Source organism: Pagrus pagrus (genome assembly GCF_965226575.1).
Source record: "Pagrus pagrus genome assembly, chromosome: 14".
In the NCBI taxonomy this organism is placed as follows: Eukaryota; Metazoa; Chordata; class Actinopteri; order Spariformes; family Sparidae; genus Pagrus; species Pagrus pagrus.
This window is the reverse complement of record NC_140198.1, coordinates 23,614,326-23,630,433: the sequence shown is the minus strand read 5'-3', so window position 1 is coordinate 23,630,433 and position 16,108 is coordinate 23,614,326. Positions and strand designations below refer to the sequence as shown.

At 43.4% G+C, this 16,108-nt stretch overlaps 1 protein-coding gene across 7 annotated transcripts in view; it reads left to right on the top strand.

Moving 5' to 3' along the window:
• The window catches only part of camkk1a (calcium/calmodulin-dependent protein kinase kinase 1, alpha a), a 63,929-nt gene that overhangs the window by 7,962 nt on the left and 39,859 nt on the right, over positions 1–16,108 (top strand). For 2 of the 7 annotated variants that reach the window (XM_084374437.1, XM_084374432.1), the window contains exon 2: positions 13,204–13,648. In XM_084374437.1, the coding sequence (XP_084230563.1) occupies positions 13,316–13,648 (333 nt within the window). In that variant the 5' untranslated portion in view covers positions 13,204–13,315. Of the gene's footprint in view, positions 1–43; positions 106–153; positions 673–5,800; positions 5,950–13,203; positions 13,649–13,888; positions 13,997–16,108 lie in introns of those variants that run through there. The other 5 variants (XM_084374435.1, XM_084374434.1, XM_084374433.1 and 2 more) reach the window with 5 other exon arrangements.

Genomic DNA, 16,108 nt, shown 5'->3' with positions numbered 1-16,108 from the left:
GATGTGTGCAGCGGTGGCGGAGGAGGCTCTGGCAGATTGTCTCAGAGTGTTTCGCTGTAACGGCGTTGCTGTGGGAGGAATCGGCTCTCATGCCTCCAAAGACAGGTTAGTGTTTTCAGTGCCAGCTAAAGAGAGGGAGCTTAAACCTCGGCTAAGATCTCTGCTGACAGACCTCTCTTCTTCAGCGCCTCTATATGACATGCTTGACTATTTCTGCTCAGGTCTCTTTGCAGTAGGCTGGTAGAAATATCCCTCCGTGTAGATGATGGAATTGCATGAAAGAGCAGAGCTGGAAGTGTTTTTTGATGAAATCCTGGAGGAGTGAGAGGCAGAATCTGACCCTGGGCCAGCTGACACCAGTGCGCTCCTTTTGAGAAAGCAACCTATTTCAGTGAGCAAACTGGAGAACGGAGCAACCTCGGCTCCCCTCTCCTGGCTCCCGCATCTAGATTTCTCTTTGTAGCTTACACCAGGGTGGAGGAAAGAGACTCTTCAGCGCTGCTGCTGACATTATTGATGAAGGGAGAAGGAGGCTCGCCGCTCCGAGGGATGAAATTTTTCCATTTCTCAAGAAGAGTCTGACCCTCACGCTGTTGGGGGAGATAAACAGAGCTGGCGCATCAGACGAGGGCAAAGAAAAAGCTGCTAACACAAGTCAGTACTCACTGTCAGGTAAAGTAAAAGGATAGCTTGTTAAATGGAGAAATTGAGTGTTGTGTACTTAGATTTAAAGGTCCTATTTTACAGCCTAATGAAGGTTAGCTTTATGTTCAGTATATGCTCAGTGACAGAAACTTGGTTTATACAACCAAGATACAAGAGAAAGAGCTCTCTCTTTGTGTCTGGGGATGTGTGCCTACAGAAATGTGAAACAGCAATTTGTAGTCTAAAGTCTTTCGAAGCGATGTATTTTGTATAATCTGGGGTTTTTGCCAGGAAACTAGTGGTGGGCTCTGGGTGCAGGCAGAATGGAAACAGGTTGACCTTTGTTGGTTTGCCTGTACAACACTGCAGTGATGCAAAGCTGGTTGAAAATCTACTTTGACTTTGACTTAAAACTTTTGAACACAAAGCTGCAAATATGCTCAACTTTATCTTAAGAAGTGTTGAAGGAAGTTTTTAATCACATAACTCCTATTAATGTAAATAATGATCCTCTCTTGTCTTCAGGGAGTCGCATTATTAGGATGAGCCACCAAAGAGCCGCTGGTGCTGTGATACCAGCAGCTCGTTACTGACGAGGCCTCCGTAGCCTCTCTGCCCGCGACCTCTACCCAAACCCAGACACAACCTCAGGTCTGATCTAGTTTCTGGGAGGGTTTAGTTGTTTTTCTGTTTTTAAATGAAACCACCAAAAGCACATTTAGGAACCTGCTCCAAAGAGATAAGCTCCAAAACAAAAATCAACATTTTGTTTTGATGCTTTAAACGGCGTGAGAGGCAGATTAGCCCGAGGAGAGTGCTGCTTCATCCTCTTTTTCAGTCGTGATTCTCTGAAATACAGTTCAGGATTTAAGCCGGCACAAAAAACGAGTGGTGATTACATGAGACTGACATCAAGGGTCAAAGCAGGTCACAGAGGAAATTGCTATATTAAGTCTGATTACTATTGACTGCAGTCTTTGCTCATTTTGAAATGACTAGCCATAACACAGCCAGTGTAATTACGTGACTAATTGTGTTCATTAGATCATTATTCCCAGTCAGAGGCCGTGAACATCCTGTTGTTAGTCATGCTGCCGCTTTAGACGCCTATGATGTATAATATGCGCCTACTTGACATCACACACTCACACAGTCAGGTTACATACATTAGACCTTCAACACACACACATAAGGAAAGACTGGGGGTAAAACGCCTGTGGCTGTTTGCTGTGAGAGGAGGATATCTGTAGGTTTTGACAGCGTGTTCTCTCAGAATATCAGGTCTGCACAACACTTGCCAAACGAGCAGGTAGTGTTGTAGTACTCGAGATCGGTCTTGGTCTTGAGACTGATGTTTTGTATCCCGATCATGTTTTGGTTTGCGTTTTTAGCCATTAGCAGTGTGGATCTATGGAAAAAATGGATGTAAACTATTTGATGGATTGCCATTAATGTCTTTTTCACATACATCCATTGTTCCCAGAGGACGGCTCAGTGACTTTGGTGAACCTCTGACCTTTTTCTATAAACCAACATGAGGTTGATATTTTTGGCTTTTTGTCAAATTTCTCAACAACTATCGGATGGATTGAAATAAAATGTGGCACTGTCATTTATGGCCCCTTCAGGAAGCATTGTAAAACATGTGGTGATCCCCTGACGTCCTGTATAGCACCATACTCAGGCCATCTCTACAATTTAACAACAACCTCTCCAGTATTTTATAGAACAGTAAACAGTAAAAGTATTTGATTATCTGATGCCCAGTGTTTGGAAGCTACTTTGAAAGCATAGGTTTGAAAGTAACCAATAACTTCACACTGGAAAGAGTTGAACTACAGCAAAGATACCCTCAGGACAGTTTTGTGTATCTAGTTTGGTTAAACAAAGCTACTTAGCATAAGTAATGAGACTGATGATGAACATGTGGTACAAAATTATAATACAATAAAACAATACAGATATGAAATGCCAGCAAAATGTGCCACATGCAACTCAGCTAGTCCCCACTTGTTCACAGGTCATACGCACACTAGTTAGCAAAGTGTTAGCATTAGGGCTGTCGCTTTTTTACAAAAATCGCATCAATCCTATCAAATCAAATGAGAAAATAAAATTCTGGTCATCCATCTTCTGATCTAAATTGCTTTTTCTCTCATGTTTATGAATTAGGAACAGGTGAAAAAAATGTTTGCAAGGAGTTCCTTAATTATTTATTTTACTTTCCTCTCAGTGCTTCAGTGTTACTCGGATACCAAGTTCCATTTAATTGAACTGACTGCCTTTACAAATTTTGCCCTGATTGTGAAAATAAAAACATGTAATAATAATATTAATTAATAATTAGGGATCCCACATATTTGAAAAGCATTTTTACCTTACAAAAATAAAACGGCGATTGATAAGATTTTCTGATAATTAATTTGAATATTTTTTTTCGCAAGAAACATCTGGCAGGTCAAATCCGACCTTATGGCGGGCCACATTTTGCCCACAGGCAGGTCAGCCCTACTGTAGACTTCAATGATGGTGACGAGTTTGATTCAAAATATATGTATTTAAATCCAAAACTGTTCCTTTAATCGTGGTCAGCTGATGGACACACTGATCCATAGATGGATCTTATCTCCTTATAACTCCAGATGTAAAAATATGTCTTCAAGATAAACTGAGACTTTATTAATCCTGAAGCAAACTGTTGACTGAATCAGGTTCAGCACTTGCTCATAAAACATGCATATTTCTCGTTGAGTCTGAAATGAATATTGACAGCTGGTCTTGTTTTCTTGCTCCAGCTGAATCAGTCGGTTAGACGAGCGTAAGCTGCAGCCAGCTCCATTCTCTGTGCATCAGCCTGGCAGCCTGCCTGCCACATGACCACAGGTTTCTGACAGCGACAAGTGGGGACAGAGATCACTGGGATATTCTGTCTCTCTGAGGGATTTAGAGGGCACTGAGTATCATTCCCAGCGGAAAAGATGGATTGCTTCTCATTTTCAACAGCAACAGATTAATCCTCTACAGGTGCACATCAGCACAGATTTCCAGCAGCACGGTATTGAAGGCTATGAATGGGATTTTAATGCTCGATGGAATATGGACTGTCTGCCTTCATTTTTTTTCTATTAACACTTTAAGCTTCTCTTGCTCTCTCGTCCGGACTCGGTGCTTCTAACTCTGTCTAAAATTAGATGAGCAGCTAGTAGCAGGTCAAGCTACCGAGCAGGGTCACAAGGACAGAGGGTGGAGCCGGCATCAAGGCCGTCCCACCTGAAAATATAAATGTGCAGATGGGTTTTCATCTGTCCAATGTCTGGAAGCGGGGGAGGCTCCTGTCTTTGTGAGCGGGATCCTTTTTCAGACGACATACCCAGGATTCCAGGAAGGTCAGCCATGCTGGAAGCTGCAGACTCATTGTCAGTGTGAGTAGAGGAGAAATAATTGGCTCATCCAACTTGCCAGTTTGCACTCTTATATCCTGTGTAATCCTGGGCTTATTATTGCCCGAGGCAGCCAACCTCAGAGAGGGTGGCCCTGGATTTGGTCAGGATTGTACTGTAGCAGAGTGTATTTCTGTCCAGTCAGATTGATCGCTGCTCATGGAGCCTGTATCCAGTGTCTAGCCTGGGGAGAGGAGCTGCCCGTTTCCTCGATCACATCGCATTGATTGGCTGCACAAGAACGTGTTTAAGGGGTTCACGGATACGGCTAGTTGTGTCTCGTATAGTTGGCTGTTAATCCTGCGGATTGAATTAAAGAGTTCCAGGGATTAGTCTGTGACAGGTGAACACACAGCAAAGTGTTTTCCCTGCAAAGCACCGCAATTATGGTGTTGGCCTCTGTGTGCTTAAAGCTAGTATTTGTGGAGGGGGTTTTGTTGACAGAGATGAACTTCCTGTGCCGTCACTTTTCATTGTTTATCTTCAGTAATGTGATGAGACAGGACCTGGGCCGTATCTGCTCAGAAGCAGCGTTTGTTGACATTCACATATTCTTATTATGTTCTTGTGTGCATGCTGAATGTTTTCCTTGAATACACAACTTAGCATTCCTAAAAAGTCCTAAAGGGAATTTATCATCGTTAAAGATATAATAAGTAACATTTCTGCATTAAAATGTCTTAAAACGACTAGACATTTGTTGTTGTATGTATTGTTGAGTTGTGTACTTATTCCAAATGTTTCCAGCAATGAATAAATGGTTTATAAAGCATTTCATTATTTGTTAAGAGTGATGTAACTTTTAACTAAAATGTAATTAACTACATTTTCCATTCATTAATGATGGTCATTCGAATGCGAGGCTTGAAACAGGAAGTAAACAGTGTTCAGCCGTGTCTCTATAATAACATCACACCTCTTAGAAACGTGGGTGTTTGCTGAAACAACTCATATTTCTCTTAGAGGACTGTTGACTGACACACACACACACACCTTACTTATTAAAAACACTCAAGCCGGCACAGCAAAACCAATAATTTTAATTGACGTAAATGTATTGTGTATATCCACTTAGAATGTCAAAGTTCATATTAGGTCAGAAAGCACCTCCATGATGATGTGGGTTCTTTTGTTTTTGTTGCACATCGACCTGTAGCCCGCTCTCTGCGGCTGCTGGTGTGATGCGTTGAATGTCCGCGGCTCTGATGAGGCACTCTCGGCGCTGATGTGTCATTGTGCACCTGTTACTGCCTCTAAAAAGAAGTCGTCTTTGACGTTAAATATATTCATTTGTAGCGCTGAGAGTTTCCCTTGATCACAGCTGATATCTGATTACTGTGCTCTCTCACTCGTTCCAGAGGCCCCTTAAGACGCCGCACACTCCATATGAATGAGGATCACTCAGTCAAAGATGATGAGGCATAATCACTGCCAACTGTTTGCAACCACATAAGGAGGAACATGGGGGGGAAAAACGCTAATTCTACTGTGTATCTGTGTGTATGAGGGGATGAAATGTCTCCCTTAATCCCTTTTTTTTAAAAAACAAAAGTGTGTGGGTTTGTGTGAGTGGGCAGGTGCGTGAGTGCATGCAACACAAAAGCCATGCAAATCCAAGCTGTTCCCGAGGCTCGCTCAGGAGCAGCCCGTTGACGTTCCTGCCGGGCTCTCCGCCCTTCCCTTCCCTCTCCTGCGTTTTGTTCCCTGTGCGGTTAATGTGACCTATTCTTCGCTTGAGTCGGATGAAACGTGACGGGGGAAGGCGACGGTAGAGGAGGCTTGATCAACCTGTGGGCTCAGGGAGAGTGAAGCAGCAGCAGCAGCAGCAGCAGGAGGAGGAGGAGGAAGGAAGAACCTCTTTAGTGTAAGAGCTCTGATTTAATATTCAGACAGTGGAGTTTTGTTTTGGGCTGATTGTGGCCTTTTAATAAGAGTCAGTGAGAACGCCGTCTGCAGTGTGTAAAACCCTGCTGCATAATTGTTTCTTCTTTGCTGAAGAGAGACAGAATGCTCGCTGCCTAAAAGGGTTTTGTTAGCAGTGAGTTTTATTATCTCTTGATTGTATAAAAGCTGCTTCCGCCCGGCAAAGACTGAGTAGTGGACGGGGAGCACTGGATCTTTGTTATTTTGCACTTGGTTTGACATTAAAATGGTCACAAATTAAGACAATATATTACATATGGCCAGATTAGTGACGTTAATTTAATAACATCTGTACTGATGGTCAAACTGTGACACAGATTGTGTTTAAAGCAGATAAGTCTACAGATGAAGTAAATTTGATTACAGTGCCCTTTAATTAGAGACACAATTATTGCTGACATTTTCCCTTTATGAGGTTTTAATGTTTTTATTTCTCTTAATGCTGTGAGCAGTGGAGATGGAGCTGTGTACAGCCACTGCAGGCTGCCATTATCATCCCTCTGGCCCCGATATCTACTTTTGACTCAAACGGCACCCAGCAGAGCCGATGTGAATACACAGAGGTCCAACAGTCTAATGTATGCACACGGCCTCAGCGTGAGCGAGGCTGTAAATGTTTATAATGTGACCTTCTCTTTTAAGCGCAGGAGGAATCAAGGTTCAAAGAATCGGCTCGTACGCTCAGCCGTGAGATAAGGCATTTCATTTATTTTGATCAGCTGACATTTACTTAGCGTGCTGAGATCACCTTGTAGGTACCGTGTGCTTCCCTGCTCGGTGGAGAGTGCAGGCCGGCAGTGTTTCTGTTCCACATGCGTTTAACAGGGAACTCAAACACACACACAGGCTGTATGACTGTGTGACACAGCGTAATATCTCAGAGTGCAATTGCGCAGCACTATTTTTAACAATTTTACTGTCTTTTATTGTTGTACAGCGCCTGTTGTCACATGGAGAGTGTGGAAAGCCATAGTTAAAGAGAAACCTCATCCAGTCAGGACAGAGGCGGTTCTGTCGTATATACTCATATATCACATTTACTTATTAATCAAACTGGTTTAAGGCACTTGAGCACCCAAACCAGATTTGCAACCCTTATTTTTTAGAGTGTAATCAGCTCTAATTGAGAGATGCATCCGTCCTTGTTTCTTGTCGCACGATACTTAATGTGGAAGAGTAACAATATAATTATCTTTTTAAATGTGTTAATCCTGCACCTGCACACAATGCAGAGAAGATTACAGCCCACCACATCATCTATAGCGACTGTGTGTTTTTCTACACCGGTCTCCAGAGGAGGTTACGCAGGCGTGAATACTCTCCCACAGTTCTGAAGGAGTTTTGTACACAAAAGAAAACGCAGCACACAATATGAAGATGATTAGAGTGTAATTCCCCCTATAGAGCGCTCCATGTGAATCCCCTCCGTGGTGTTGTACCTTGTGTAATCCCTGCTAAGGTTCCTTCTTACTGGGCAAACATCGTAGGCATGTGTCCACAGCACGTCGTCCGTCACTATGTGCTGTGTGCAGGATCAGGGGTTCACAGTTTACCATCGTATGAGACGAAACTGTGTTTTTAATGTAATGCAGATTGGGAAAAAAATGTCCGGTTTGGTTTGAAGTCATTGATATGCAGATGTCCTCCAGTCACTGCTTTGTAATCAGTGAACAATCAAAGTTGATTGTGTCTGAGTCTGTTGAGCGAGGTGGTGCACCTCCGTTTTAACCATTCAGTTTCACAGTTGATGAGGAGTTTGAATGAGAAGGACACCGTGTGTGTTCACGCTGCCTCCCATCAAAGGAAGAGAGACCACGTAAAACGGAAAAAGACTGTATTTTTCCGAAAACACAAGCCACGGCATGTCGGCGAGATCGGCCAAGTGTTTTGTTGAGTGTACACTGTACGTAACATGTGTGCTCTTTGCACATTGTCAAGGATCCGAGAGGAGGTAAAGAAACACATCAGAATACGCTGGACCAATATGACAACAACCACTTGATGAATGATTCTCTATGGGAGCATTAGTATGTTTTTTCCCAGGTTTCTCTGCCTTTCTTGCCAGCAAATGAAGAATTCCATTTTGATTTTGGCCTTCAATGTCTCTGTTTGCTGTCTGCTGCGCTCGACAAAATGATGATAGAGACAAATAGAAGCCGGGTTAAGGGTGAAAGTGGTTCACTAATGGAGCCAAATGGATTCATTTGTTCACCCTCTTCAGCCCACTCTCTCCTCCTACTGTAATTGGCTCCGCTGAGGCTTCTTTCCGTCTAAACTAGTTGAAAGACGGCAGCTACTGAACAGGCTACGCTCAAGGTTCACGCTGGTTTAAAGGGACGGTTCGCTGAAAAATCAAAAATACATATTTTTCTTCTCGCCTGAAGAGCTGTTTATCCATCTAGATTGTTTTGGTGTGTGTTGGAGATATTAGCCGCTCTTATTACATTTGAGAGGGGAAATGTGTGTCTACTCGGTGGACAATACACTTGTGACAACCTTGGGATGTAAACATTAATGGTTTCCTTCTCGACTGAGCTGTAACTTAGCTAGCTCAGTTAGCTTAGTCAGCTTAGCTGCTAAGAAAGAAAAATCTTGAAATAAGGGGGTTTTATTGAAGTAATAAAAAAGAAACATACTGTTGTTGGTCTGTTTCTCTGCTGCCTCGGCGCTACAGCAACATAAACATGAGCTGCCATGGCTGAGCCCCTCGCCTCGCTGGCCTGTCTAGTTCGCAGCATCAATTAGCATCATAGCTAGTAAAACGATAGTGTTGAGCAGACGCATGGAACGCCTGGAAGGATACAGCCAATCAGAGGCAGAGTTGGGATGGGACTTCCTGACAAAAAGTGTGTAACAACTTCAAATAATATCTCACAACTTTAGTAAGAAGACATTCAACCGTAGCGTACTCTGACTTTGTAAGTCGAAATATGTCACAGCTGTGTGATGTAGAGCAAAAGTGTTTCATTTCATTTCCAACATTTCATACAGCAAGATGGATGTATCCAGTGGAAATGAATTACATCGATATGAAAGCAAATATTACACCTAATGAGAAACTGCCTCTGTAAACAAACAGAAGTCTCAGTGCAGCTGAAATGAATAACCCGACCACCGCTGCCTCCTCTGCCTCCCACTTCTGCCAGGATATTGCTCACACATGCAGCGGGCTGAATGCTGCTGCAGCGGAGAGCCACCCGTTTCAAGAGACAGATAATCACTGGTTGTGATAAGAATAAGCAAAATATGACAGTTCCTTTTTGTTTTTGCTCAAATGAGTCAGGAGTCAAACAATATGTCCCCCTCACTGCTAACCGGTAAGGTCTTTTTTCCTGCGCTCGATAATTTACATAGAATGAATAACAGTCATCTGAAATATGCAAATGGTGGGCAAATGATGATGGGTTGTGTGTGTGCGTGTGTGTGTGTGCGCGTGTGTGTGTCCTTGCCTCATGACGAGCCATTGTACTTGTATGAATGGTGAATTCGTGGATATTTTTGTGATCAGCCGTGACGATCGTTTTGTCACCAGTGCGCGAGGTTACCACTTATTATTGGCAGTTACACCGGTGACATGGCTGCGCTCCTTTTTAATGTTTGCGCATCACCTTCCTGTCTGTTCCTCATTCTGTGTTCCTCATTGCCAATTTCAAGGGGTCACGAAGGGATTGTGTCCCAGAGGAGAGCATGAATGGCTCTAAAGAGATTTCATGGCAATCCACTGAGACATTTCACTTAACACTGCAACTGTGAACCTTTCGATGGCAGTGGATCACCAAAATCATTAGGACTAATCCTCAGGGACATTCACGTTTCCTGGTGGTCCTTCCAATAGTTGTTTAGATCAGTGATATGTGCGATTAGTCGTTGATTAAATGTTGCTATCCTGGCTAGTCAGCACCAGGCACCAGTACTAATGGGTTAAGCATACTGTTATTATCATTTTATTAATACACATTCATAATGTCAAAAATGTGAATCATTAATAGGTCAACCGCGAGAATATTCCTGACCGGTCCTGTATGTCGGCCTATAGGTCAGTTTGCACACACAAACCCTGTTGGCTGACAGCTTGGATAGAGCAGTCTGAGAAAGTGAAGCGTGTTGAGATGAGCTCATTTCCCCCAGAAAGGCAACAAAGTCAAAGGTAAGTTAAAGCATGCGATGCTACCCTTCACTTTCTAAATGTAGCAGCAGCACCGTGCTGGACCACATTAAGAACAAGCGCCCTGCTGCCGCGTCCAAGGACGGCTCGCCCCTGGAGAGCACAGTGCTGCTAGCCGGGGAAAGAAAGTGTGGCGCGCTGGTCCGAGGAGACATGCTGCCATTGTGTTGAAGGGCGAGGGACTAAAAGAGCAAACTAGCTCTACCTTGAGCCCAAATACATTATGCCATGAAGAGCTGCCGTGACTAAACACATGGAAAAACACTTTGAGAAGAAGAAGGATGAGCTAAAAGCCAAGCTAGCCAGAGCAGACCAGCTAACGTTAGCTCTGACAAACGACCGCGGGACAGCTCCTAAGACTGAAAGTTAACTTTACAACTACCTGTAACTTCCTATAACACATCCCTTGTACACATTTCAATTACGTATAGACATAATTTTCACTAAAATATCACGTCTTCCTCGTTAAATGTTACTTTAAAAGAACGTGCATCCGCTACTAATGCTAACAATGCTGGTTAACCGTTGTGTTGAAGATGTGTTTATGTATGTATTAGTGAGCTGTTGTCATGTTTTGGTGCCTCACACATCAGCTGCTTTTAAAATCCGACGTGGTTACTGACAGACTTAGCTGACGGTTTAAAATGGTTCTTAATTGCAATATTTTTTCTGATAATATTAACATCATGGAATAAATTGTGCTCATTTCTCACTGTTTATTTTTGGTGCGTTTTCTCTGACCATCTAAAAATCACCAAAATTAGCTGTCAGAAAACATCCCTAGATGAGATATTTCAGCCTGGACCGAGTGGTGGACCGACCGGCAAGCATCCCTAGAGCCGTGCTGGCATTACAAAAAATATGATTCACTGCAGCTGGTATTGTGCCGGCTATGCAAATGCATGAATGAGTGTGACCCACCTGGACCAAGTGGAGCGGCGTGTTATTTCTGAATACAAAGCTCTACCTGTCTGACACACTTCAGGAATAGCATAACTTGGCCTATTTACTGACCACCTCTTGTCTGATTACCCTCCAGAAGTCACTTTGTATTTGGCTCCATTGTTTCTCCTGAGTCTGTGCAGACTCATGGCACATATACTGGCCAGACCCGGCTCCTCTGGGAAAACAACAACCACCACTGCACTTTTTCCTCTTGATTTATGGCGTTACATGGATCGACACTGTTTGAGTATTAGAGATTTAAGTGACCTTTTCCTTGGGTGGCGTGCACAGGCTCACTTTGCATATCTGTGTTCTTCCATCTGCAGAACAAAACCTGAACCAGCTGTACAAGAGAGCTTTGATACTCCCTGTCTGTGGCAATCTGCCGCTGACTTGATTTTCATTAAAGATGAAAGGGGGAAAAGCACAGAAAGCAAATCCCTCTAAATATCTGGGTATATACATACATATTGTACATACGCACACAATACCTTCATGCATCTGTTTGTGTGGCGGCCCACCTACATGCATTTGATGAGGATACAGGGAGCCGCAGCCAAAGGCTCTGAGCTTAATTAGCTTTGCAGTATTTGTGTCTGGCTTCATCAGGGGGTCATTTATTTCAATTTATGAGCTCACGTCTACATTAGGTAACCTGACCCACCAACCCACCCACACACACACACACACACACACACACACACACACAGAGAGAGGACGTCTGTTTTATCAGACTGCTTGATGAAACTCCAGTCTCACAGTTTTGAAAGGTTTTAATTCACATGCAGTAACAATGTCCTTCTTATTCACATCGATGAACAGAATCAAATTCTGCAATATCTTTTACATTCTAATAGCATTTATGATTTTTAAGAGGCAATGTTTTGTGGATGACGAGCTACTTTACGAAACAACACACCTGAGAAACAAAACTGCTTGTAATGTGGAGATGATGAGCAAGAATATGAGGCAGTTAAGGCAAATGTTGTTATCTAATAAGCTCAGAAAATTTAATTGTAGCGGAGATTAAACACCATAATGAGATAACATTTAAAGGTTCAGTGTGTAGGATTCAGGGGCAAAAACAGAATTTAATAATAATAATTACAGATATGTTTTGATTAGTGTGTAATACGGAAACCATAAAATGAGACTTTTACCTCCACAGAGGGAGCCGGTCCTCCTCCACTTACTCCACCATGTTGCACTGCCATGTTTTTACAGTTCAGTAGAGCAAATAGCAGCCTGACCTAGTCAGCAACATGATAAATGTTGAACTACATTATGGAAAGAGCAGAAATGTGAGCTGAGCTAGTGCTGTAGCTTTAGGGTTGGCAGTGTCTGTCAGTCCAAAACTATTGGATGGATTTCCATGAACTTTGGTGGAGGCATTCATGGTTTCCAGAGTATGTACCTTAAAGGTGCAATGTGTGAGAATTTTAGTTGAACAACAGAATGTGAAGAAGCTTTGACATTATGACATTGTGTTGCTGAGATAAGTTAGCATGCTAACAGGCTAGCCCTGACCCGTCCCCGTCCAACATTCCTTTGATAGTGGTGCAAACGTCAACAATTCCCAGGTGCTCCGAGCTCCCAGTAGGAACCACTGGGACCACCGCACAGCTAACTGAGCTAACTGAGCTAACTCGCTAACGGCAGCTCTAGTTAGCATAACTTAGCTGTTACTCTGGTGATATGCTGCCCCCTGTTTGTTTAGAGTACTAATTCAACAGGTGACCAATTCTTACATATTGTGCCTTTAATGACTTTGGTGATGCCTTCACTTCTTCTGTAGCGCCAGCAGCAGGTGTGTTTTTAGTGAAATATCTCGACGGATATCAGATTGTTTAGCATGAAATTTGATGCAGACTTTTATGTTGTATAGATATAACTTTTGCTGATCTTTAAATGTTGGGTCTTAATTTGTCCATTTGTTTAGTTAATGACTAAATAACCAAACCCATGTTGGCAAGCATTTGCCACTAAGATAACTGTTGACAAATGATTTCTCTCGATCCAAAAGTGGATATACTGTAGCTCAACTCTTTACACTGTAGCTCACGGCCTCTCTTTCTCTCTTTCCAGACCCTGAACGTTGCGACCACGGGCTGGCCCAGGTCACGTTGATGCTGGTGGGCAATCCCCGGTTCCCTCCCCGCCACCTGCTCCTGCGCCGCTCCCATCTCCCCAGTCCGCCATGGCTATGAGCAGTGACCCTGGCAGCGAGAGGCTGGACCCCGACTCTGACAAACAGACCGGCAGTCTCACGGACACCATGGCTGCCATGACAACCAAAGACTCGGAGGGCTCCGCTGCCAACGGCGTGAGGAATGGCGGGGCTCAGATGGACAGGGCTCAGGCGAAGAGGACTCATCCGCCGCGGCCTCACCTGACCGGGAGGAAGTTGTCGCTGCAGGAGAGAGGCACTTACCTGTCGTCAGGCTCTGGGGGAGGATACACGCACATCTCCCCTCGTGTGGCTCGCAGGCCCACCGTGGAGTCTAAGCGGGTGTCCATATCAGATTCTCAGGTGAGGAAGTCATTTTGATTCATTTTAATTAATAATCATAATCATTTCTGCACAAGAAATCATTTGTTTTTGCTTCAACATGAGCAAAAATAACACCTTCAAAGCTCTCCTTCACCTGCAGTCCTCAGATTTGGGCATTTGCTGACATGAATTACTGCAGTAAGGTGTGACAGGTGGCACCATGGCAGGGAGTGAAACACAAACACAGCGAAAGCACCTCCACTGTGCTTATGAGAGCTGTGGGTCATTACAAGAAACAAGCACCGTAGCTCAGTGTCTCTTCATGATCATCAGAGAAAGAGCAGAAGGCCGGTGGACAACATGACAGGATTAAGGAAGCATGAGAAGGTCTGTACGCTCGTCTCCCATTAGCACCCATCGTGGAAACATGCCTCTGTGCATTAGTTGATTTATGCAAATGCATCATTATCCCGGCTTCTGTCACCGATGTGCAGCCTATGTAAATGCTCCACGCTCTGCACTGCGAGCAGATGTGTGTCGTAATGAGATGTGAGAGCGTTGTGTTCTGATGTCGGCTTTGACGAGAGCACTTTTGACCGTTTCATCAGACACACACGAGGTGCACTGTGTCCGGCACTGTGCTGCTGGAGTCTACATAAAAGAAGTGGGGGCGGTGGGCGGGAGCAGCTAATCTTCTGCCGTGGTAATCATGTGGAGCATGTCTACTTGTTTTCCTGTCCGTTCACGTCTGTTTGTTTCACTGGTGAGACACTTGATACTGCGTCGGTGACAGCTAATACCTTTCCTTTTGTACTTTACATACTGTGGTTTGAGATGCAGGCTGTTCATGTTGTTACAGACATTTCTCGTGAAATGCTTTTATGCTGACTGTTATGCTGGGAACTTAAATGCCAGTTGCATTTCTGAGGGTTTTTTTTTTACTACACATTCAGGAAATAAATTCAGCGTCCAACCTGTTAAACTACCTGCTCCATCACCTGCTCTGCAGGGTTTCTGGGAGGCGGTACATAGCACATATTTTAAAGGGGCTCTATGTAACAGTGTGCAGCAATTTCCATGTATTAATCGATTGTAACGTGACGTGAAAAATGAGACCTTCCCTGCCTCCCTTGGTTGCCTGTTTCCAGCCGTGGACACTCTCTCTCTCTCTCTGCTACGCTAGCAAAGAGCAACAGTAGCTAACTTTAGCTTAGAAATGGAGTCCGCTAACATAAACTAACAGTTGAAGCTAGTCGATCTTGTGTGATGACCCACATTGTATCATATTAGCTTGTCATATTCTCTAAAACCTTGTTCTGGGGTTAGTTTTTTGTTACTCGTGCCTGTAGAACTGGAAAGGCATTAGTTTCACATTCATGGAAATAAATACTTATTTGCCTTTTTGGCTGAGAGTGAGACAAGAAGATTGCACTTTCATCTCTTTACGCTAAATATCTTTTTCATTTTCAGATTGCTTATCAATAATGATGAGCGTCATTATTTATAAGCAAGGAAAAGGTGGAGCTGAAAACATGCATCGTCTGTTTGTGCGAACCCATGAAGACTGAGTGGCTCAGGAAGCCTCCCAAATCTCCATTTCCCTCTGACTTTTTCCAATTCAGAGTGAACATTAAAAATTCATGACATCTGCCAGGAGGTGGAACCCTCTCTGAATTTAACAGACTGCTGCCACAGACTTGCCGACCTGTCATTGTGTCCTTTCCTATCTAAAGTGGAGTTGCAGCACTCTCGCTGAACCGTAACAAGGACTCGTGTTGCGTACATTTCCCTGCTCTCGCTGGAGCTACAGTGTGACACAGCAGCAGGAGAGAGGAGCATTTCTTGCCTGCACAAAAATCCCCTATGACTGACATATTGAGTTTCCTCACGGTTGCTTAATATAACAGTGTTACCAGAGTGGGAAAATGCACAAGATTGACTGACACATGCATGTTTTGATACTTGGTGTCAGTTTCTGTTATTTCCCCACCTTTATTATAGACAAATAAAATGTGGGAAGTCCCATACTACCAAACTGAGCAGCATGATGAAATACTGTGTATGCAGCTTTTTTAATGGTTTAACTAAAGCACAGCAGCTTCTCACTCCTTTTGTTTTGTGTTTGTTGTTGGGAACTCTTCTTTCGGTTCTCACGTCTGACTTTCTCATCACATTTGCGTCTTATGTCTTTCACTCTGTTTAGTACACATGTGGAAACTTTTCTCTCCCCTTGGGGTTTTTTAGAACACATTCACTTCTCTGTTTTGGCTGAAAGTTAGCATTAAGAAAATCCAGAGAGAACTAAAACCAATAATTTCGGGTCGACTGTTTTGCCCTCTTACTTGGGAGCGTGATCATTTTTGTCAATACCGTATAAACAAGTCAAGTTTTTCTACGAAGCCATTAATCACAGGGATCTAATTTGGCTATCAATAATTATTAATGATTAATCAGGGATAATTATTAATTAGGATGAATATTAATATCCAATTTACATTA